Consider the following 24,024-nt stretch of genomic DNA (forward strand, 5'->3'; position numbering starts at 1 on the left):
TTGTCTGCACATTTGAAAAAGGTTTCTGAACAATGACTGGAGGAAATGCAATTTTTTTTTTTTTTTTTTTATTGGCCATGGACAAATGAAAACCAAGATGCTTCAGCTGCTTTTTTCATTTCCCCAAACTTGACTTGACATTGCTCTGACAAGACTTGCCTCATCCTTTCTATTCAAGCCCTAATTCTGACTCTGGACTTCTAACTCTGCTGCATCTTCTTTGATTTTGTCAGCATATTACAGAGATAATGAAGAGGCAATGCCCCTAGATCTTAAGGCAGTATCTGCTTAGATATTAGATTAGATATCCTGATTTATGTGTTACTTAAGCACTGCCTCAGGAAACCATAAGCAAAGTTAGCCTCAATGTTTTGGTGCAGAGTTTCAATTAGCTGACTTTGTTTTCCATGTTTCCTTGATGTGACAAAATGAAAGCATTAATTAAGTGTTCAAAACGAATATTTCCCAACCTTTTAATACTGGGCAAACTGGTGTCTTCTTCCTTATCAGAGGGCCAGGCAACTGGAGTGGCAGGCACATCATTGGCACACAGCCAGGCAGAAGTGGCTTCGGTAGCATAGAGCTAGAGGACAGAAATAAGACAATCAAATAAAAAACAATATTGAGGGGACTGAGGTAAGTCTTTTTTAAATTGTTTAATAAGGGCAGAAGCATAAGAAGCCGGAAGCTCTATCAACCAGTGTGGAAAATCTAGGATGAAAATATGATTTGAGATGAGAAGTCTGTAGTGTTTTCCACAAACAAGCTTTCAGTACTCACCTTGAATCCTTCCTCTTTCAGCTGGTGGGCTGTAGCCAGGAAATTGGGTCGGAACGATTGCTGGACGAGAGAGAAGCAGAAAGAAAGGATGAAACAAAATGCAGCATTAGAAATACAGAGAAAAGAAGCGTTTTCATGTTGATTTCTCTATTCATCCAAAATGGTTCACAGTAAATTGTAGGACAAAAAAAGTCCATCACGTACAGTTCATCTTTGAAATTAAATTTAAGAGAGTATTAAATTTCCACTCATCTCTTGGGCCCCTTTTCAAATCAGTAGTCATACTGTGCAATGGTCAGACCCTTTTCCTCTTTTCCTTACGTTGATGTATCAAATATTGTCGCATGATATGTTATGACACAGAATGTGACAGTCATTGCGGTGCACAAAATGGATTGCAGTACGTATACCTAGTAAATCTTCTCAACAGGTTCCCAAACAGAATATGAGAAATGTGCAGTGCTATGAAGCAGCTTTTTTTTAACATTGGACTGTCTATTTTCTCTCTCACTCTGCTGGGATGGTTTTGCAATCTGTATTTTGGTCACAATCAGCCAAAAAAAAATAGAAGAAGTTCTCTGACAGTAGATGTGTTTACTGTGACAACAAACAGCGACTGTGTTACAACTCAGAATGAATAATTTCCAAGCTTACCAGGAACTCCAGTTCCACTTCCTCTAAAGGTTGCTTTATTCCCTCCCTGAATGGGAGCATTTACTACATTTGCTTTGGAAATCTGGGTTTGGTGACAGCTTTAGTTTTTGAAGAATGTTCAAGTTTTGGTGTTTGCTGTTTATATTAAGGATGCCATTGTTATTTAGGGATGTTTTATTCTTCAATTTAGTTTTGTGTGGGTGATAAATGTCCCGATATATGGACATATTCTGTAGTGGTGTGGCCTGCCTACCCACAGCAACTTGCACTGACTGTTGTGAGGTTTGGATATGTGTTGTAGACCACCAGTGTGTTTTGGACATGAGGAGAAATAATTAAGGAATCTTGTACGGTCATTGTTTGTTGTTAGTCAAACTTTTGAGTTTCAAGTCTTTTTGGTTATGCACAACTGTAGTTCGACAGTTTCTCCAATTCTGCCTGGCTTATTTGTGGCCAAGTATCCCGGGCTCTCTCTGATTTTCAGTGCCAAAGTTACATTTATTCAATTTGGTTTTATTTTCTATGATTTCAGGATTTCATTTTATGCTCAGTTTTCCATTTGTTATGAATATATTTATTTATTTTCTGAGTAACTGATTCTTTTTTATAATTTATATATATTTTTTTCTTTTCTTAATGTTTAACTTGTCTGTGGCTGCTGACATGTTAGTATATGTGATTGTGGTAGTCAATTGACTGTGAATATATTTACTTGCCTTAGATTTGTTACATCTGCAAAAAAATATATTATCATATTTGTCACACAAACAACACAGGATGTAAAGGAAGAATACAAAAAAAACATGTTGTAATGCATTTATGTTAGACATCAGCTTCAAATGACCCACTTAATGGATTTCACCAAAAGTGCTGAAAACTCCTTTGTGAGTTTTTGCTGCTAATTTGCAAACTGATTATGCTCAAACTGGGTGCCCTTCAGCTTAGTAAACAATATGCTTGCTAAAATTACTGCTGTCTCACCAAAACCATTGTGATACGGTTTGTTATTCTTTGTATATTCTGCCTCACTAAGTCTTATACGACATACAGGTTTCTAATTTGGTGTGCAATTTTGACACACCGTCTCTGTATTGGTACAAAAAAAAGGTATTAATTAAAAAGACAGAGGCAAACAGTGAGAATTGGAGAGACTGTGACAGAGAGAGAGAGACAGAGAAAACAACTTTCCAGAAAAGCAGCAGTTTTATCACATTGCAGCTACTGTCTTTTTACTACTTTTTCTGTCTGTATGATACATCAAGTGTTTGCTATGAGTGTAAATTATCTTCCTTCAAATGACTCAAAGTAACCAATGTGTGTAGCACTAGAAACCTGCAGTAACAGATTCTTTTGGGCCAGCTGGGGCGTAAGAGGGCAACGGAAACCAGTTATCGGCCACGCGTGCTTTTAGACTATGCACAGTCCGCACTTTGTCTCAGTATGTTGTACACACATCAAACATAAGACGGACACAGCAGCTGTTCGTTCAGATTGATGATTTTATGCCAACCGGTTGAACCGGCATTTGTTATTATAACACGTTCTGTCAAATTGAAGAGTAGCCGACATCAGCAACCTGTGTCAACAATGTCTCAGCGCTAAATCCAGCTTGTCTTACAATAGTAATACACAATATGAAAATGTGATTAACATAATATTATGTTTGTTTATAAATGGAATAGCCACTAATGTCTGACAGGACACCCGCATCTGTTGAGTCGAGGCCCGGGACTTGGACATAACACCGGCAACATGAAGGAAATCAAATGCAAAATGTATCAAATAAAGACCGTTATAATCCTCCATCCTACAACAACCTTTCTCAAAACTATTGGAGGTAAATCACATCTGTGTTTCCTGTTTGTTCAGGCTCGTCAGCCTTGTTACGGTGCATACAGTACAGTATATGACCTCAGGCACTTGCCTTGAAGTGGACCTGTTCCCCAAGAGCACCAATTATACAGCTAGCATTGTGAGTGCTTTGTTAACGCTGCATTAGTCAAACTTGCAGTTCGGCAACCCAGGGTGGCAGCAGGACTTAATTACCAAAGCTCATGTAATGTGGTGTCATTAAAAAGTACAGTACTCAGGCTTACAGTTTGTTCTTTTCTGCAGCTGTGGATTTAGAAAGGATTGAGAGATATTTTTACAGCAAGTTTATCCAGCAATGGTTATTTTTACAAAGCACTTGGTTGATGAGATAAAACAGTTTGTACAGTACTTAACTAGTTTGTCATTTTTTGTGAGATGTTTCTCTTTACCATGGGATTCTTTAGAGTGATGATTATTGTTTGTTTGGATACTTGATTGAGTTCTATGTTTGGACAGTTCCTCTTATTCATTTAAGTAAAACCAGCCGATTAGACTGTCGTCAGGCTATTCAATAGGCGTCATCAGTCGCTATAAGCCCCAAACATATGGGTCAACATGGGCTTACTACATACATTTGTAGGTTTTATCATCTATTCATATGGTAAATAATAGAAAGAAGGTATAAAAGAACACGACAGCAACCTCTAACGACTGTAGTAATTATGACCGGAGCAGAAGCACAAGTCAGGCGCTCTAGTATCGACAGTGTGAAACTCCATAAGGGTTGGAGGGCGTCGCCCAGGAGACCGGAGTTCACATCCCGTTTTACGACATGTTAGAACATGTTGCTTTTAAGTTTCACTTTCACAACGTAGTAGGCATAGTAGGCCTCTACTGACCCACATCTATGGTGCTTATAGCGACTGATAATGCTTATTTACTGTCCTGATAACAGTCGAATTGGTGCAGCAACAGCATCATGTTTACTCATCTCCAGTTCTGATCTCTCGGGGTCATTCACACAGTGTCAATCGAGTGCTGTTGTCTTTAAGTCACATGAGAGTTGTTAGCGTTGCATGAATGGAGGTGTGATTCGGTGTGAAAGAAACTGCGGAGTACCAGGCTGGCATTGTAAGAAGCTGATAGCCTAAAAGATTTAGGCCACCTGTTCAGACTACAGTTTGCATTTGGTGTCTTGTGGGTAGGAGGCACCAAAAAGAAACACAAGCAGGAGGCGAGTGGACTTCCAGATGGCTGTAGTCTTACCTGAATCCCAATCAGGATGCCTTTCTTCGGTAGCTTAAAGCCTGTGGAGAGCATAGCCTTCAGGAACGCTGAATAAATGTTTGGTCCAAAACAAGCTACCTGCAATAAAACACACAAATGAGAGTAACTGTTAAAACTGAATCTCCATATTAAATGTGAAGAGAAAAAGAGACTGCACAACAGACATATTGGATTGTACGACTTGGAGGAGCTTACTTCTCCAGTGGAAGCCATCTCACAGCGAAGCACAGGGTCTGCATCCCTCAGCCGTGGCCAGGAGAACATGGGTGCCTGGTGACATAAGGGAAGAGGAGAGGGATTTGTTTCAATATGCTTTTGAATAATAGGTAATCATCACATGTAATGCTTGTAGACCTACATCACTTCTTTTGAAAAATCTCCTTGTTTAGTTGTAAGCAGTAGTTACTACAAGTCACAATGTCAGTTGGATCAGTTCTCCTGACAGTTAACCATTGGCCATGACTGTTGTTTATACAAGTTCCTGTTGATTAAACATGAAAAAATCCTACTGTTTTTCCAACAGCAGTGGAGGTATTATAAACTTCTAAACAGTAAGAAAAATGGCAATCAATAGAGAATCATTTCCAACATAAATGGCATCAGTCCACTGGATTCATTTCAAAGATTTCATGACACCGCTGCCACCTAGAGGTGCTTGCATTCCCTTAAAAAGTAACAGGTGAACTGAGCCTGTGGTCGTTGCATAATATGCATACGGGAAATAATGTCTGTTTAATGATGAATAAAGGCTCAAACAAACTAACAAGTGTTTTTTTCCCCCCAAATACTGCTAATTAATTCATTTTGTCTCACGCAAACCACCATTTTTGCTTCGACTACGAATGGTTAAGGGGTACAAAGAGAGAGGGGTTATGGTAACACAGAGAGAGTTAAGGAGATTAGCGCTTCAACTGCAGGTGAAGACAGACTAAATGGGACAATTTGAAAAGAGAGGAGGCTTTTCAAACTGCAGGCCACCGCTCGCTTTAACAGCCTGTTTGACATGCCGTCTCCACAGTCCATAACTGAGAAGAAGGTAGGAGGCCTGAGTGATAGAGCAACAGCAGGGTGAGCCAGAAGATGAGAGGGAGTGTGGAGGAGAAGACGGAAAAGGAAAGAAGATAGAACAGGAGAGGAAGAGAAAATAAAAATAGGAGAAAGAATAAATTGAGTTAAACCTGCAGTAAACAGAATGTTTTTGGCATCACTCGGCAAAAATCCATAATAATCTTTCAGCAAATTGTAATTCAAGTGCTCAGAGAAAACTAGACTTCTGCACCTCCTCTTGGCTCTGTTTTCAGGCTTTAAAAAATCTAGCCCATTAGAGGAGACTTTGGCCAATCACAGGTCAATGAAGAGAGAGCGTTTCTATTAGGTGTTCCTATTGGCTGTTCATTCAACGGAGGCATCTGTCAATCACTCGCCAACTCCAGCTGGTCGGCTGTGCTTAGTACTTCCTATACTGATTTCAACAAACTTTCTCATTTTACAGATAAACAGTACACTACAAGATGTTTCTGGAAACATTTGAGATGAGAAATAGGCATTACAGTAACAGAATATTGATTCGTATTTGATCAGCGCTGCCTAGTTTGACCGTTTGATCGGAGTTCGCGAGTGATTGACAGCTGCTCAGAGACGGCAAGGCTCCAACTCGGCTGATTGGTTGTTTTCCTCCGGTCTGTGAAATCTTGCAGATGCCATTAGGAGCACTGGAGGACACAGAGGCACATGTTTTTGTATTTTTCCAGATTACCCGTCTCATGCACTACTGTCAGGATATAGTGATCGTTTTATAAAATGACTTTTTTTAATCATGTTTGCTCTAATTGTTTACACTGCAGCTCTAAGTGTAGAGGGTAAATGAGAAGAATTGAAAGAAGAAGAAATGGAATAAAAGGAGGGAACAAAAACAATTAATGTTAAATAAACCTAACAATTAAAAGGAAGATGAAAAGAGGGAAAGGAAAAGATAGAATTATACATTTTAAAAGAGGATATGGGGAGTAAGGAATGATTGAAAGGAAAGTGTAGGAACAAGAGCAGAAGACAGTAGTTCCTCCTTCTTGTGTTACAGACAAATTAAGAGTGGGGCGCCGTGTGGGAAGCCATTCTTATTTCCCCATTTAAAAGCAGACAACCCCCATTACCTTGAAGAGAGAGAGAGGTGGTGTGGCGTTGTGTGGTTCATGCATAAGCACACACACACACGTAGAGGCAAGGGCCACTAGGGGGGGATTCATCCTTGAAGCGGGCTATCTAATCAGCTGAATGTAATGTTAGCATACTAATGTAAGAAGGGACGGCGAGAAGTGAAAGCAGACAGGGAACCAGCATCGCTTATCGTGGCTTTGTTCAAAGAGTCAGAGAGAGACAGAGAAGTATGCATAGATAAAATAGCAGAATGTAACCAAGAAAGAAAATGAAATAGAGGGAGGGAAACACACACAGAGAGGGAATAGCAGTGAGAGGGAACTTTTAATAGTGACGAGACAAGATACTACAATGTAAAGGAGAATTTGTGAAATACAGGACTAGACATTTGCTGTGTAAATCCAGAATAGTGGATTAGCACATAAATCCAATAAAAAAGGGGTTCCCCATATTACCCAGCAACCAAATCTGCAGCACTTAAAACTATGCAGCAGGAAGTGGAAATATACAAGAGCCGTTAGAAAAAAATGGCATCACTAACACCAGTGGAGATTAAAACGGTCTGAAAATGAGAAACCGTACACAAGCCTTCATGAACAGAATTATGAAAACCTCGGGGGTCTCAGTTATAATGGTTTGCCGTCCAATTGCAATGGTGTGTCTCTGGGACAGAATGTATGCTACACACAATAACCAAGGCTCCGTAACCACAACATCCAACCGACACAAACACCCCATCTCTCTATCCCACACCGACCGCCCACTCCTGAGAGACAGTACAATTGTGAAGCTCCACAACATGAACAATATTATCTTGGGGTACCAGCTGAGCTCCAGTGGAGAAGGAAATGAATAAAGTAAGACATTTCCACATAAGATCGTTGCTCACTATGGGCCTTGTTAGAGGTGGAAGTGGCACCTGTGTAAATGTCTTTATCTTCACAGCTGAATGGAAATTAACAGGTATATTTGTGCTAACAGATTTTTGAATGGCAATTCCCACATGTTTTACTGATGGCGGATATTACTACACCGTAGTTTCCGTTTTCTGAAAACTCTCTTGTCATTGGTATGCTAAGGAGAGCTAAATGGTTGGTATTGTAGGGCATTACCAGGGGTTTGGTAGGGTTTTCGTAGGTCATTACTAAGACATTGTTGGGTGATTAAAATGTCTACATGGCTAATGCTACGTGGTTGCTAGTGTTTCCAGGATGTAAATAGCTAGTGGATAGTATGTTCGGCTTGGTTACTAGGTCAGGCTGATCTCATACACTGCTCGTAGCTACACCTCCAAAAAGCAAGGTATTGTAATCCATACATTACCCTCGTAATTGTGAGCCAAGACAGGTGATTTACTATAAAGAGCAACAAAGTCCGCGTAGGAAAAATAATCTTTGTGGCTAGCGTGGGTGATTTCACCATTAACCTGAAGCTGGCTGAAGGTCTGAAAGAAAAAAAGTTTGAAAGAGAATCAAACTTTAACCAATAAGAAATTGTGAAAATTTAAAATTGTGGGAGCACTGTGTGTGAGACAATTATGTGAGATATGGTAATAGTGCGCAGTGATCCCCAAGCCAACGTATTGTCATACAACGATTCCGACGATACCTTACGAAAATGTTATTCCTCCTTTTTTGTTCGTTTTCCTAAGAATGCCCAGCAACACGTGTCAGTTTCCGCTCATTACAGGCATACAGTCTTTTCAAAGTAAACTTACGTCTTCACAGGAAACAACTTTGTTAGGTTTAGGCAACAAAACTACTTAGTTAGGCTTAGGAAAAGATTGTGGTTTGGCTTAAAAAAAACTCCGGAATTGCCTTTATTTAAGTACATAAGTTACATTACAAAGACATTAACGTTGACTTCTGGTTTCACAAGAGACTCGAACACCGGTCTCCTGGTCAAGAGTCTGGCGTTTTTTGACCCACCCATCCACCATGACCTCCTCCCTACGCGATGTTCGCTGCTCTTTATATTTCCTGGTTCATGATTACATGAATTACACACAAATTGATTTCGTGGGATATATACGAATTACAGTGCATTACTTTTCGTAGGTATAGCTACGAACGGTGTATGAGAACAGCCTGAGAACCAAGCACACTAAAGTATTGACAATATTTGACAGTGTGTAGAAATGCATTAACCATTACATTAAGTCAATCAACATCTTAACTAGCAGATATTTCTATGCCAACATGCTTTTGTTCAGGTACCCATCTGGTGGTATTAACATAACCTCCTCACATTGAAGCTTTTACAGAAATATAAGTTCAGTTTGATGTTTCTAGCCTGCCTTTTTCTCAAGTAATTGGGCGTACAAGAATGTGTCTATCACTAAAGTCACTAATGTCCTGCATGCCATGGTCAAGGGAACAAAAATATGCAACAGTTAGAAGTTATTTTTCTTCAGCCAATAAGTGCACACTGGGGACTGACACCAAACCACCAAATCCACTTCCTCCTCCTCAAAATGTTGTTTTCGTGCTCCTCTTCCTCTCAGTATAATAAATACCACTGTGTTATTGCTCCTATGAGTTTGTGTATGAGGTAGAGACGGAAATTACACAATGGGGACTTGTTAGTGAAGGGAAAACAACATGGCCTCAAATGAGGGACTGTCAGAGAGAGAAAAGAGACAAGAGCAACAGAGTGCGGATGAGAGGGAATGAGACAGATAAATGAAGATGGTCTCTCTGGATGGCAATGACATGAGGACAGTGTGGTTGAAGGCTTAGAGATCATGTTTTGATGCCACACACTTCAGGCTACTACGGCTGAATGATGGTTTTAGACGTCACAGTGTGTTTATAGTGGGGGACTTGATGTTGTGGCAGCAATAATGTGTTGAACAGGAAGAAAGAACTATCACTACTTCTATAAACTAATCGTCATGTATTGTGACAGGGTTTCCAGCAAGGCCCGTTTTGGTCGGGGGGCATGAAGTCTGTATCATAGACTCCAAGTAAACTCTGGAAGTCTTTTAAGCCTGGCGCCTGGAGTATTCAGAGCTCTGATTAATATTCCTCACCACTGTGCAGACTAGAAATTGAAAACTTTAGGTGGTGGGGAAGAGTGGGGGATTATACCTGCGTGATTGGCTCCAAACTACAGCCATTGTTACAGCAGCTCTGTTGTAATTAGAGGGAGAAATTACTTTGGAAAAAATAGCTTCGGAACAGCTGGCGACACGTAAACTCTCTCATACCCAATCTAAGAAGTAAGCCTTCCAGCCGGTATGAGAAAGCACCTACTACTCCCCCTCATCATGCCTAGGTGGAGGGATGGAGCAGTAATTGCTGTCTTTGTTACGTGATCCAATGGAAGCTGTACTAGCAGAACCTGCACTATCTATTAAGATATCATACATGTAGGGTTCTTAACATAGGAACTAATTGTCCGACCATTACTAATACATCAGGCTGTAAGAAGTTCAGAGACATGGTTATTAGGACTTGTTAGAAACATTTTAAAGTCACTTTTATACAACAAGTAGTCATTACCATTAAACCAACTATTGTGTTTGAGGCCATTAAATCTCTTAAGTCTTTAAGAATTACATAAACCTGTATGAATCGAGATTTCATGACATAATAGCCTAATAAAACCTTTTAAAACAAATTGTATGTTATAAAAAAATCATTTGTCATCAAAGGATGTTTTTTCTTGTAAATCCAGAAGTACTTGACCCAGAAACGGTGCCCTGGCGCGACTTAGTTTTATTTTTACGTTCGAGTCTTGTTCTCTCAGCACAGGGAAACGTTTGCAAGGGTTTTCCCATTCATTACCATGGGCCTTACTTGTACACTATGTACACTACAGAGGTGATTTTCCTATGGAGGCACTTGATCTTGATAGAATGTTCATGTTCAAGGTCAGTAAATAGACTAGAAGGCTAAAAAAGGCGTGTGCTTGAAGGAACAGTGATTTATTTTGTATCGTATAAATCACAAGTATTTTCAACATATGTGATTTCAAACTTGGGATAAGTTTTTCTGAATGTGAGGCTGTTTTTCCAGGAGTTCAGAATCATTATGTTTGGCAAAGCGCAAAATCTGATGTCTAGAAAAGCAGTAACAGGTCGACCTAAAAATGGTGGCTAGCCAAATGCTCCATGTTACGGTGGCCCTGAGAGCTCAACACACTCTAAATAGACACAACACAAGCAAATGAAGAAACGTCCAACTTGACGACACCCAAAAACATAAATTTGACTTCACACGAAAGCATCAATTTGACGACACGTGCACAGCATTTAGCAGTAACGGGTTGACCTAAAAATGATGGCTAGCCAAATGCTCCATGTTACCGTGGCCCTTAGAGCTCAACACACTGCAAATAAACACAACACAAGCATATAAAAGAAACATCTTCACCAACAAGACGACACACAAAAGCATCAATTTGACGACACATGCACAGCATTTAGAAAAGCGCTGCAAGAAGCTCACAAACACGATGGAAACTGTTTCCAGGGGACACTAAAAAGTGATGCACACAGCTCGGACACACTTGTTGCCATTGTTTTTGGCTTATGAAGTTATTGAAGTTGGCCATCTGTCCCTGCTTGCACTGGTACAAAACCATTTCTAACGGCAGCCCATTGTATAGCAAGCTTGTGTTTACACCACGAGGCAGAAAAGTCCTCACTCACTTATAATGCTATCAACTTCTTATTCATTGATTTACCCATACATCCATTCACTCTCTGTGCTCTATAAAAACTCAACATTAAAATAAAACAAATAAAGATTGAAGAAAGCCAGTCACACTGTTCCCAGCTCGCAACAGTTATTTCAGTTTCCTTTCTCACCTTGATGCCAACGTAGTCTACAGGTATGAAAGGTCTGTCCAGCGAGGGGAGGCTGGCCTCATCCAACGGCTCTCCCACCATCACTCTGGTTGCCACATTGATAAAGTCCACACCGATTGTTTTCGATACAAAGGGGAAGGAGCGCGACGCCCGCAGATTACACTCTATCACCTAAAAGGGTACACAACACAAACACTGTCATTTCGAAAAGACAAAAAGACACCCATTTATTGCAGACTTGTCAATGTACACATTGGCTAAGGCTAAAATTAACACACTCAGTGCAGATATGCAAATTGCCAAAGCACAAACATACTGCATAAGTGGCCAGAGTATATAAAGAAACATTTCCTGTATGTGTGCTGTAGCTGGGACAGCAAAACTGAAGGCAACAACATTGATCATAAAATCCATCCAACTTTGCAAATAAATCTGAACGCAAGGTGATTTCAATTTGTGAGTGAATTGCATTTGCTGCAACCAGGTGTGAAAATGTCGATCTATCACTTAGTCACACCCTAAGAAATATTACTTACCATGACATCATTGCCTTTAACCAGAAATTGAGTGTTAAAGGGCCCCGAAATTTCAAATGCCTGCGCAATTTTCCGGGTGGCAATTTTAACCTGAGAGCAATGAAAAATGAACACACAGATATATTATTTATGAGGCGGTCTTAAACACTTTCATCCCATAATATCTCCACATACACAAATCGAGAGCACTTTTTTTCCATAATGCACATTGTGTTTTAAATGCACACAGCATAGAGTATGAGTGAAACTGCTGGTTTCCCATTGAATACCAATTGGGTCATTAAAAAATGATAGTATAATTGGTATGGTTTGAGTGTGAATGCTGAGGGTGACTTCACTGACCTTTTCTAGCGCCCCTTGGCTAATAGACTGGGTTGGTAGCATTAGAGTGGCATCTCCTGAGTGTACCCCCGCATCCTCCACATGCTCGGTTATGGCGTGGACCAGAACCTGGACACAGACACGCAGTGATTATGTCACACTTAAAGTATTTGCATGCAGATCATAGCTCTAATAAGCGGCAGAAATCCCTACTCAAGGCAACCCAACTTTTGCAGCCTCGGTCTGTTCTCTGATGAGAATTTGTCAGACTTGGAGGCATATGGCCTCCAGACTTGATGTGTTTATACTTACAGTATGTCACAGTGCAAAATAGTATAAAAAAAAATGCAGTGTCAACATATATTGAGCCAGTTCAAAAGCAGTGAGTGCTAAGAAATTAAGTAATTAATAAATTCAGTCAGGGCAGATTAAAAAATATGCTCAGGACAAAGGGTAAATATTTGTTGACGCCGCACTAAGTCAGAAACAATGTACGCGGATATGCAGTGTCAAAAGAATAACTTCCAACATTTCACCCACAGGCGATGAGATTTGTATCACCAAGCATCTCTGTGTGTGTGTGTGTGTGTATATGTGTGTCTGTAAATGAGCTGCCGTGTCATTAGCTCATTTAAACTGCTGCTAACCACAGCATTCATTAGCACTCTTCAGATAGAGCCTGTAATTAATACGTATTATCTCTGACTTTTCCACTCTCCCACACACACACACACACACTTACACACAGGCTGGCCAGGAATAATGAGGCCTGTTTGGTATTCAATGAATGGACAGCTTGTTAATGTGATACTGAAGATAAAGAAGGGGGTTGTATTCAGGGAAAGTAGAGAGAGAAAATCTACCATACAACTGGATTGTCCACGTTCCAACCGACACCCTTGAAATGACTCCCACAGCCGAAACAATAGAAACACAGACCGGGCATTCAGGACAAGTACCTAGGTGGCTCTGTCGCCTAATGCAACTTAAAATGCTAACAATTATAGAGTTACATACGTTTTCAAAACCAGCTTACTGTTAAGGGACTGTAATATTTTAACGTACAGGAATCATCAGTCTGTGGGATTCCATGTGTCTCAGGAGTCATGTTTTCCTGTATCCTACATGTCTATACATCTATTTCTTTTGCAGATTTCCCCACAGAAAAAGAAAAATGTGTGCATAAAGACACACGTGTGTATTTTTATACTGAGAAACCTGTGGATTTTCATTTAACACTCATAATAGTATATCTAAAAGAAGTAAATGCAGATTAATTAGAGGATCCATTCTACACATGAGACGTATAAAAACACTGTGCTCTGAATGATGTCCAATAAAAAAAATAAATGAATTACCTTTTAAAAAATTCTTAAAATTACACCCACTCATACTCCTCATTGAAAAATCTATCTATGAATATGCAAATATTGTTAATTTGAAAAATGTAACACCTGGACACAAGATGTCTCCTATTTCACTGAAAAGTGTATTTCACTGTGTGTTCCAATACCCATACTACCATACTATTTAGTATAAAAGAAAAAAAGATTTAGTATGTCCCAATACATCAGTATACCAAAAATACAAGGATGGTAATTGCAAATTAATCACACATTTTATAACTGTGGAAAATCATGCAATTAATCACAATTAAATATCTTAATCAATTGACAGCCCTAGAATTTTGTAATAATACTGTGGAATACATTAAGTTGAACAATATGATAGTGTGTGTACAGTACATGTATAATAGAGCAACACAAAGCAGAGGAATACTACCAAAGAAAATGACAAATCTGTGGTGCATGCCAATCAGATATGAAAACAGTTTGTTGAACAAGAATCATTTCAATATGCTCTAAACTGATCTAATCTAAAAAAGAAAAAAAATATTTAGTATCACCACTTTGATGCATTTTGGTTTTAATGTATTCCATTTTCCCAATCCGAACTGTCTGGGCTGTAATGTCTTTTCACCGAAGATGAATGAGATTACTTCCACTTTATTCATCTACTGGGCTCAATATCTGTCCTACCTCTCCATTTAAACTGAAAAATAATGGAGGACTGAATAATGCCGGGCTGCGGAGATGAATAACAATGACACTGTTATAAATGAAAATATGGTCAAACAGGGTGTCAATATGAATAAAAGCAGTCTACAAATAATGTTGTTTTCCGGGCTGTTACACTGTGCAACATTATGTTACATTATGCAGAAGATGTACACTCTCCTAACATATTCTGAATAAAACCACACTCACTTTTTACTTATCTTCTGGTGCTTTGAGTAATTATTGCTGGCAGAAAATGATAATGCGTCTGACGCATGTAGTATATTTAACCTGTACTCTCAAAGCTTCTTCACATACACTGTATAGCAACACAGTGTCATTAGGGAGAGTAAGATAAAAGCTCATATAACTAGACAGAACATGTCAGTAATGTCTCACCTTTCCACCTTTGGCCACAGCATCCACCTCGACCTCCCTGGCACCGCGGATGAACTTGGTGATGACCACTGGATGCTCCTGGAGGAAAGACAGCAGGATGGTTATTCTATCAATTAATCAAAAGGGAAATAACTCGGCCTGAACACGGATGTTGCCTTTTGTGTGTATTGCTGTCTGTATGATTTTAGTTAGTGAAGATCTTATTATGGCTCTGTGCTCCAACACACTCAAATGAAACAAAGACTCAAAGTAAACTTAATTCTAGTGAGTGTTCACAGGAATACAGATTTTTTGCTCTGCTTAAGCTTTTACGATTGAATAGTTTACTGTTCTTTAAAAATCCAAGTTTGATACCTGACCCAAATCCAACTCCGCCTGTGATTCACATTCATTTGCTCAAGACTAGACTGTAGGCAAAAAGTGCAGATGGTTGCAGTTACAGGCCCGACAACCCATCTCCAGGGACGTCCCTGCTGATGTTTATGGGTCATAGACTTCAAACAACAAACTGTATTTACTGCAAAGGATTTGACACCAAATATTAATTATGATAACTTTTTTCAACTTGTCAAATTGCATTTTAATGCCTTAACGTTAGGACTTTTTATTAAAATGTCTACAAGTCCTACAGTGCTGATCTGACTTGGACATTAGCACCCTTAAATTATAGCTGAAGTTCATCAATTCAACCTGATGGTCATTAATGTGCTGGAGTACAGAGCCAACAAAAACAAAAATATGTGTCAATAATGTGTAACTGTCATTGTGCATATGTTGTAAGAGTTGAGTGTGAAACAAGAATATGTCCTTAAAGGCAGGGTGGGCGATCTAGAGAACTAGCAAGAGTACACTAGATTTTTAAAAATGATTCAGCGTAGAAAACGAGCCGAGTGTTGCCAACTTTTTTCCAGTGAAAGCAGTTAGCAGCACTAGCTTCTAACTTGCTACAAAATTCCTTTAATCTAAAGAGAAAGTCGCCGAGTCAGCAACACTGACAGTCCGTCCCTTCAGGCCTCCCTCCAAAGCCACTCCCCCACTATTATCATTACGAACATAAACACATAATAATGAATGTGAACGGCGAACATGGCTATTGTTAGTAATTGCGCATCCGGTGATGCGCAATGATAGGTAGACAGGAAGGCAGGCAGGTAGACGGGTATTACAGTCCCGCAAAAGCCATAGATACCAGATTTTTCTTTTTTTTTGTCAGAGCATTTGATGTATTGATTACTATCGGGATGTAATGAGAATTTCAACTAATGTGCTAAAAGTGTTTCTAAAATCTTTACCCTGCCTTTAAAGGGTAGGGTTGGTAGTGTTGTTCAAATACAATTTTTTGTTATATTTGTAGACATTCTCATTACATCCCGATAGTAATCAATAAATCAAATGCTCTGACAAAAAAATAAATAATAATACGCTATTTGTGGCTGTAACAGGACTGTAATAAACCCGTCTAATCATTTCATTCAGCCCGAATTAAATGATTGAATAGCCTGCCTGTCTACCTGATCGCACTCTGCCCGTGCACTCATTGCATGTCACCGCAAGCTGCTACCTTGACAGCTGTGAGCACTAACAATAGCAATGTTCGTTGTTTGCATTCGTAATGATCATTTTGGGGGAGTGGCTTTGGAGGGATATCTGAAGCGACGGACTGTCAGTGTTGCCGACTTAGTGACTTTCTCTGTAGATTTAGGGGCTTTTGGAGCTAGTGCTGCTAGCTACTTTCATTAGAAAAGAGTTGACAACACTGGGCTCGGTTATTCGGTTGGATCATTTTTAAAATCTAGTGTACTCTTGCTAGTTTCTCAGCATTACTGACTCTACCTTTAAGACCTGTGAATCCACTATTGACAGGCTTGCTTTGGTGCTGTGAAGGCGTGATATGGGCATGTGTGTGTGTATGCCTCTAGGGTAAGGGTCAGGTAGGGGCCCTTGGAGTGGCCAGGTGCCCCAAAGCCACCTGGGGGTTCAGTGAGTAAAGATGTACACACAATACTAGCCAACAGCCATGACAGCTGGTAGCATCAGTTAATTGAAAGCAGAGGGAGAATGCAACACAAAACAGAGAGTCTGATAGTGTGTGTTTGTCTGTGTGTGACAGAGAGAGTGATCACTTGTTCTAACAGCTAATGCAATACAATTCAAGACAAGTGAAAAATGAAAAGCCATGGTGTGACTTATGGAGGCAATATGTCTCTTTCACATGTGCAGGCATGAACACGCAGAGTTAACACGGATCGCACCTGGGACACCTGTGTGGCCTCCTCCAAGAAGCGTTTCATCTCCTCTTCTCCGTACACAACGTTCATCGCAGAGCCACTGGTGAGATGCAAGCAGGAGATAGAGAGAGAGAGAGAGAGAGAGAGAGAGAGAGAGAGAGAGAGAGAGAGAAAAGACGAGTGAGGCAGAGGAAACAAAAGGCCACAGGAGAGGAAGAGAAGCAAGCAAACAGGAGAACATACAAGCTTCAAATGATCGTTCAAAACACTCATTATTTCTCCGTTGCATCACTATTACCATCGGGAACAAGGTCTGGAAACAGTCAAATTAAGGAGAGAGAGGGAGAAGAACAGCTATTTAGGTCGAAAAGCACTCCAGGCTCTTGAAAACGAGTTCAGAACTTAGTCATTAAAAAAACAACAGATTTAGGTTTTGTTGTGGTTGTTGTTTTTGATTTGAGACTGCTAGCTGGGCTATCAAAGGGAGAGAAACAGGACAGAGAAAGGCCACCGGCTTGGGTCAGATCTTTATTCTTTAGCTGTCTGTTGCTCAGAGGCAGACATATGTCCAACCCCAAAATGAATTCTGACCTTTCATTTGAGTACCAGCCATAGAAGATTCATATGCATTTACATTCAGGCATATCCTTGACTCAGATGCCACATAGTTGCTGCATGACTGTTCTCTGGATTTTTAAATTAATCATTTAGGAGAAATGACTTAAATACAATTCTGCATGATGTTATTAAGAGTAAAATAAAGTTTTTATGTTGGTTCCTGAGAAAAATGAGTCAGCACTCTGTCGAAAGGCTTTTATAAGAATCAGATTAGTATGCATAAATATGTTTTTTTTCTCCATCAGTCTTAGGCTTCAGTCTTCAGGCTTATTCTGTTTTAGCAGTATTAATAGTGGTGATGATTGTTGTGACGGCAAAGTTTTTGTTGTTGTTAATCGTATCTTGTTTGCCTGAAAATGGTCAAATTTATATTTTTATACCAGTGGACGATGAAAAGTTGAAAAGAGTCGGAGTGACATAGAGAGTCGAGAAGTCCCGCCCCTTCCGATGGACCGCCAACGGACCTTATTCGAAAAAAAATCCATACGGTAATCAACGGCAAGAGACAAATAATTTTTTGATCCTGTTTGAATTGCGCCTGAATCACACATATGATGTTTGTCAGTTTAAAAGATTAAAGTTGCAGTTTGTTGTAAAACTTTGAAGTATCAGACTGTGAAAATACGTAATTAGAAAGACTACACACCCAAAAGTTGTGTAAGTGACGCCTCTCTCGCTGAAGCTACGATGCCTGTGTGTTTCGTACTGGGATGAACTCACACCAGCAACGGGTCTTGCTTGTTCTTTCGCTTCCAGGCTGATAAAAAGACCAGGAGTCGCTGGATAAAACACATCAGGTAAGATAACGTTTCATTTGTGTATGGAACATAGCTACGTTAACTAGCTGGCTGGTATCGGTGACGTATATTGTGCAAGACGAGAGATGTAGTTCACTGAGCGGTTACACACAAACACGATGGTACTACGACAAACTGCGACTTTCTTGAATAGCAAAATCATGTTTTAAATTGACGTGTGATTCATAGCGCAATTCAAACGGGATCAAAAAAATGTGTCTCTTGCCGTTGACTACCGTACATATTTTTTACGAAATTACCTCCCATGGGGAACACCGGAAGGGGAGGGACTTCGCCTCTTTGTTATTATCTTAAATAAGACTGACTTGTTCTGTCTATGTCGACAGCAAAGAGGTGGCAAAATTTAAAAGGAACTGAGGTGAAACTGTCCTAATACAAATCAAACACTGGATCTAAAATAAGACAGTCATTTTTGGTTGATGTTCACATTGCTATCATTTTGATATAGCAGGGAATAGCATCTGCCTTAACTTACGGCTAATGGTCAAAATATTTAAAAATGAAAAGCAATGGAGTACACATTTTAGAGAGTCATTTTTTAGACTGTCTCCACAAATATTATTTACAGGCCCAATGTTTTTTTTAGTCATCACCAAATCCTGATTTCATTTCAACACCTAAAAAATCCCCAGGGGGAAGGGAAATTTAACAGTTACTACAAATCTAAAACAAGGGGATCACAATAAATCTACCTGATGGATTTTTATAAAAGTGAGCGAGACAGTTTTCATGCTTGGGTTTATTACTTATAGGTCGGATTGGAACATTTCTCACCCACACAGACTTGCTTTCACATAGTGAGGAATTCCTCAGAACTACTGTGCATTTGCATTTTACTCAGCACTTGTAAACAGTGAAGAAATGAGACACTTTCCAAATGTTTAAGCTATGGAAAGACATTTTGGAAACCCTTTTACGTATAAAAAAGTTGGAGATGAAATAGCAAAACTAGAAACTAGTTTGAAAACTGTCTGATTGCTTGTGCATATCGTTGTACGGCCGTATCTAGCAGTGTTGGCACATCGCGGCAAATATATTTAATATATTTTTATAACCAAGAGGAATGATGGATTTAAGATTAAATAAGATATAGGTTATAAGGTATGATGTGAATATATTTTAGAGCTGAATACTTCAAACTTTGTGAGTTTTGGTGTGTGCGCATTTTACTGTTATAAAAATATGATGCATGAATCTGACAAGGAAGAGAGTGTTTGGTGTGGAAATGTGAGAGTTTGTGCATATGTACCGAGGCTGAGAAGAACATTCAAAAACCATTAACAACTATGTCAAAGTGAAAACGCTTTAGGGATGGGAAGAGATCAGAGGGAGTTCACCCTACGTTGATGCTGAGAGGAAAAGAGAGGAGAGGAAAGGCTAGGAGAGAAGAGAAGAGGCGAGGAGACGAGACAAGGGCAGATGAGAGGATAGGGTAGGAGAGAGAGGAAGGCGGAGGAGAGGAGAGGAGAGGAAAGGAGACGAGACGAGGGGAGAGGAGACGAGGGCAGAGGAGAGGAGAGGATAGACTAGGAGAAGAGACGAGAGGAGAGGAGAGGAGAGGAGACAAGGGCAGCTGAGAGGATAGGGTAGGAGAGGAGAGGAGGGTGGAGGAGAGGAGAGGATAGGAGACGAGGGGCAGAGGAGAGGATAGGCTATAGGAGAGGAGGGGAGAGGAGACAAGAGGATAGACAAGGAGAGGAGACGAGAGGAAACGCAAGTAGAGGAGACGAGAGGAGAGGAAAGGAGAGGAGAGGGGAGAGGAGACGAGGGCAGAGGAAAGGCTAGGAGAGGAGAGGAGAGGAGACGAGGGCAGAGGAGAGGATGGAAGGGGAGAGGAGAGGAGAAGAAGGCAGAGGAGACGAGAAGAGGGCAGATGAGACGATAGGGTAGGAGAGGAGAGGAGGGCGGAGGAGACGAGGGCAGAGGAAAGGGTAGGCTAGGAGAGAAGGGGAGAGGATAGACAAGGAGAGGAGAGGAAAGGCAAGGAGAGGGGAGGGGAGGGGAGACGATGGCAGAGGAGAGGAGAGGATAGACTAGGAGAGGAGACGAGAGGAGGGGAGAGGAGACAAGGGCAGATGAGAGGATAGGGTGGGAGAGGAGACAAGGACAGAGGAGAGGAGAGGATAGACTAGGAGAGGAGAAGAGAGGCTCATCTTTCTCATTAAAAGTATCCAACAGAAGTCAATATACAGTAGGTGGAAGAAATTGGAATTGCAAATAATAATAAACTCTGCATTATAAATAAACTCTAAATTATTAATGGTATGATTATGGCTACTTCAAAATCAAGTGGTGGATATCCCTTAAATTACTTTGATATTCTGTAGTTTTATGTGACCTAGTGTATGACACTCGATGATTAACAGGCACGGACAGAATCACTTTTAAAACAACATCACAGTTTAAACGTAAAACCATTAAAAGTCTCCCTCATACAAGTTTGTGCTCAGTGACACAGCCTTGATGAATACAGGGTCTCATCACGACATCTGCTGGACTAAAGTGTCACTGCAATATTAAATGAGCTGTAATGTGAGGAAAGTTCATTAATCATCAGAACTAAAATAGTGTTTTACTCAGTTAGCAATAAGTCTGTGAATTCAATATTAAGAAAATAAATATTTTTTTCTTTCATGCCTCAGCCAACCAGGACTGCACTGTTGTTTCTTAATATACTTTATTGACTAGAAATTGAACATAAAAAAACAAATTCAGATTATTTGTGTATACCAAAGCCACTACATTCATGGTTAAGTGCCGGCTGATATGATAATCTTATGCACTGTAACTTCAGAGTATGTTGGCTGACGTGTGTTAAAACTTACCTGAGAACATAGGAGGGGCGCAGCAGACAGGGGTAGCCCACCTGGTTGGCAAAGTTAAAGGCATCTTCCTTTGAAGGGAGAGAAAAGCACAGCAGATGTTGTAAGCTTTATTTATCATTTTGATTGATTAAGATAGCGTGTCATCATAGTGATTCCTCCAGAATAGTCTGTCACAATTTGGAGCCACTTAATAACACATGTTAAAGGGATAATTCAGGTGTTTTGAAGTGGTGTTGTATGAGGTACTCCATAGTAGGTGTATTACACTTCCTATTATCTCTTCCTAACTGGATGTGATGCGAACATCGGATTGTTTCAGTTTTTCCGCTCGCCCTGGCTCTATTCATGCAAAGTTTCGCGCTCCTCCAACCTAGTTCCACTGGTAAAAATCAATGCTGACAGTAACTGACAGTTAATCAATATCACTCTATGTAAAAAAAACACATTTTAACCACCTAAAAGAAAGGCCCACCTATCCATTTAAGTGTACGCTATATTTTCACCGCTTTATCTTGCCGTCAGACAGCCCCTTTCCTTTTCCTTTCTGACGGGGAACTGAACTGAAAGTGAAACGTACCTATGCTCTCTCCAAAGTCAGCAGGATCACATGACAAAAACAGTACAGATACGTTTCACTTTAAGTTCAGTTCACTGTCAGAAAATATTCTAAATGTAGCGTACACTTATAACGTATAACATTTTTTAGGTGAGCCTTTCTTTTAGGTGGCTAAAATACATTTTCTGCCGTCCCCGCCAACAGCACTGTATTGCTTTGCTGCGGTGCCGATGCATCCTGTCTGTTTCTCCAAACTGGGGGCACGACCGTCACCTACTGTAAGTAATACACCTACTACTGTATGGATAAGTACCTCATACAACCCCACTTCAAAACACCTAAACTATCCCTTTAAGTTCGGATGATATGGCATGAAGCTCTTAGCATTACGTTTTACACAAAGATTTCACGGTAGGGAAATGTGGTTAAAATTGTGGGAAATGCAGGACAAATATTGAAAAAGTTTTAACTGTTTACCACAAGAAATGGGGAGGTTTAAAATGTAAAAACATTTGATTGCTCCCAGACTTACAGTCACTGAGGTACAAATCATTTTTAGACAGACAAAGAAGAAAAAGCCTTCTAACAAACTCAAAAGCAACAGAAAGCAGCCTATAGTTCAACATAAAAGTGATTCTTAAAAAAACAAAAAGCACTTAGTAAAATAAAAGTAAAAAAAGAAAAGAAAAAGAAATACAAATTTGGTTGATCCATGGCCTGGAAAGCTCCATCACCTATCACCAGACTTTAACCTGAGCTTTGTTTTGCATTTCAATCTTTATGTAACTGTGTATTTATCATTAAGGAATTCATATAACGTTGGAACACTGTATGATTAGAGCCACTTGAGACAGAAAAGAAAGAATCAATATCAAATCAAGGCTGCGTGTTTGCACTTGTCCTTGTAACAAACCCTCTCATACACAATTTTACCCATTCTCAATTAAACTACACACATTTTTAAAGGCTTCAAGAATGAAAGGTGTACTCCAAAGTCTGCCAAGAACAGGACAAATCAAAAGAGTAAAAAGGGAGAGGATAGGTGCTCCAACAGTCAGAAAGTAGGGCTTTAATTCATCTCCCTTTTGATTTTCTTTTCTTCCGTTCAGTTCACATAAGGAATGAGAGAAGAAAGAGTCGTAGAAGGAGTCTAGCAGTGAGAGTCCTCCTCCTCCTCATCATCATCATTATCATCATCGCTCTTTCTCTCTTCTCTATCTCGCAGGTCTAGCTTCTTTCTCGCTATCATTACCCACTGTTCACTCGCCAGGTGGGATACCATTAACAAACACAAAATAGCCTCCCAGAGACGCAAGAACCATCTCCCCACGGCTCTACTGGAGTTATTCCAGCCCAATAAAAACAAACTGTTTCTTCAAGCTCGGCAGGGAAATAGAATATGTAGGTAGGCTCTGGAGAGACACAGAATTGTATCTGTGTGTAGCGGATAATCGCTCCTCAGTGGTAACTGAATACATGAGCAACGGTAATGGAAGAGACATATTTCAGCGCTGACTGCAGACACATTTCAGTGCTCCGCGTGGTCCACAGAGGGGCCTGCCAGTGCTTCGTTTCGTTCTGATGTAGCCGCCAGCTAGTTGAGAGGGCCAAACACAAGGAAAATGCTAAACAAGACAGTAAGTCGAGGGGGACACTGTTCTTATGAGGAGGAAAGTTCTACGAATAATGAGACAAGTTTGTCTGTAGGGGAAGGTTTGATGTTGTAGGGCTGTAACTAAAGATAATGTTATGTGTGTTTGGCGTGGATTTGAGGTGGCCAAATCAAAATACGTATTTTTAAATATATTATAATAAATAGGGCTGCTCGATTATGGCAAAAGTTATAATCACGATTATTTTGGTCAATATCGTGATCACGATTATTCAACACATTGACTTTGGAAACATCATAAATTAAGAAAGAATATTTTGTAGCCTACATTTTAAAGTTAAATGCATAAATCTGGTGCATTTTGGGAGCAAAATTAAGAGGCTAGATCATAATCTTTGGAAGCCAAAATCTTAATTGACTTTGAAATTTGATTAATTGCACAGCCCTAATAATAAACCAGAAAAAAAAAAACTTTTCCCAAACACACGCACCAGGAAAAAGTCTACAGTATGTTAGGAAAACCAGATTTATTTGGAAAAACCCAACTTTAACTT

The 24,024-nt window shown here is 39.9% G+C and overlaps 1 protein-coding gene across 2 annotated transcripts in view; it reads right to left on the reverse strand.

Annotated features, from left to right (window-relative positions):
* cps1 (carbamoyl-phosphate synthase 1, mitochondrial) overlaps nt 1–24,024 on the reverse strand; it is a 53,771-nt gene that overhangs the window by 3,594 nt on the left and 26,153 nt on the right. For both annotated transcript variants that reach the window (XM_074659622.1, XM_074659621.1), the window contains 10 exons: nt 21,303–21,370; nt 17,066–17,141; nt 14,814–14,891; nt 12,379–12,486; nt 12,037–12,126; nt 11,501–11,671; nt 4,729–4,803; nt 4,513–4,611; nt 781–840; nt 471–583 (listed from right to left, as the gene is read on the reverse strand). In XM_074659622.1, coding sequence (XP_074515723.1) covers nt 471–583; nt 781–840; nt 4,513–4,611; nt 4,729–4,803; nt 11,501–11,671; nt 12,037–12,126; nt 12,379–12,486; nt 14,814–14,891; nt 17,066–17,141; nt 21,303–21,370 — 938 coding nt within the window. The remainder of the gene's footprint in view (nt 1–470; nt 584–780; nt 841–4,512; nt 4,612–4,728; nt 4,804–11,500; nt 11,672–12,036; nt 12,127–12,378; nt 12,487–14,813; nt 14,892–17,065; nt 17,142–21,302; nt 21,371–24,024) is intronic.

This window comes from Sebastes fasciatus, chromosome 14 (genome assembly GCF_043250625.1).
Source record: "Sebastes fasciatus isolate fSebFas1 chromosome 14, fSebFas1.pri, whole genome shotgun sequence".
Lineage (NCBI taxonomy): Eukaryota > Metazoa > Chordata > Actinopteri > Perciformes > Sebastidae > Sebastes > Sebastes fasciatus.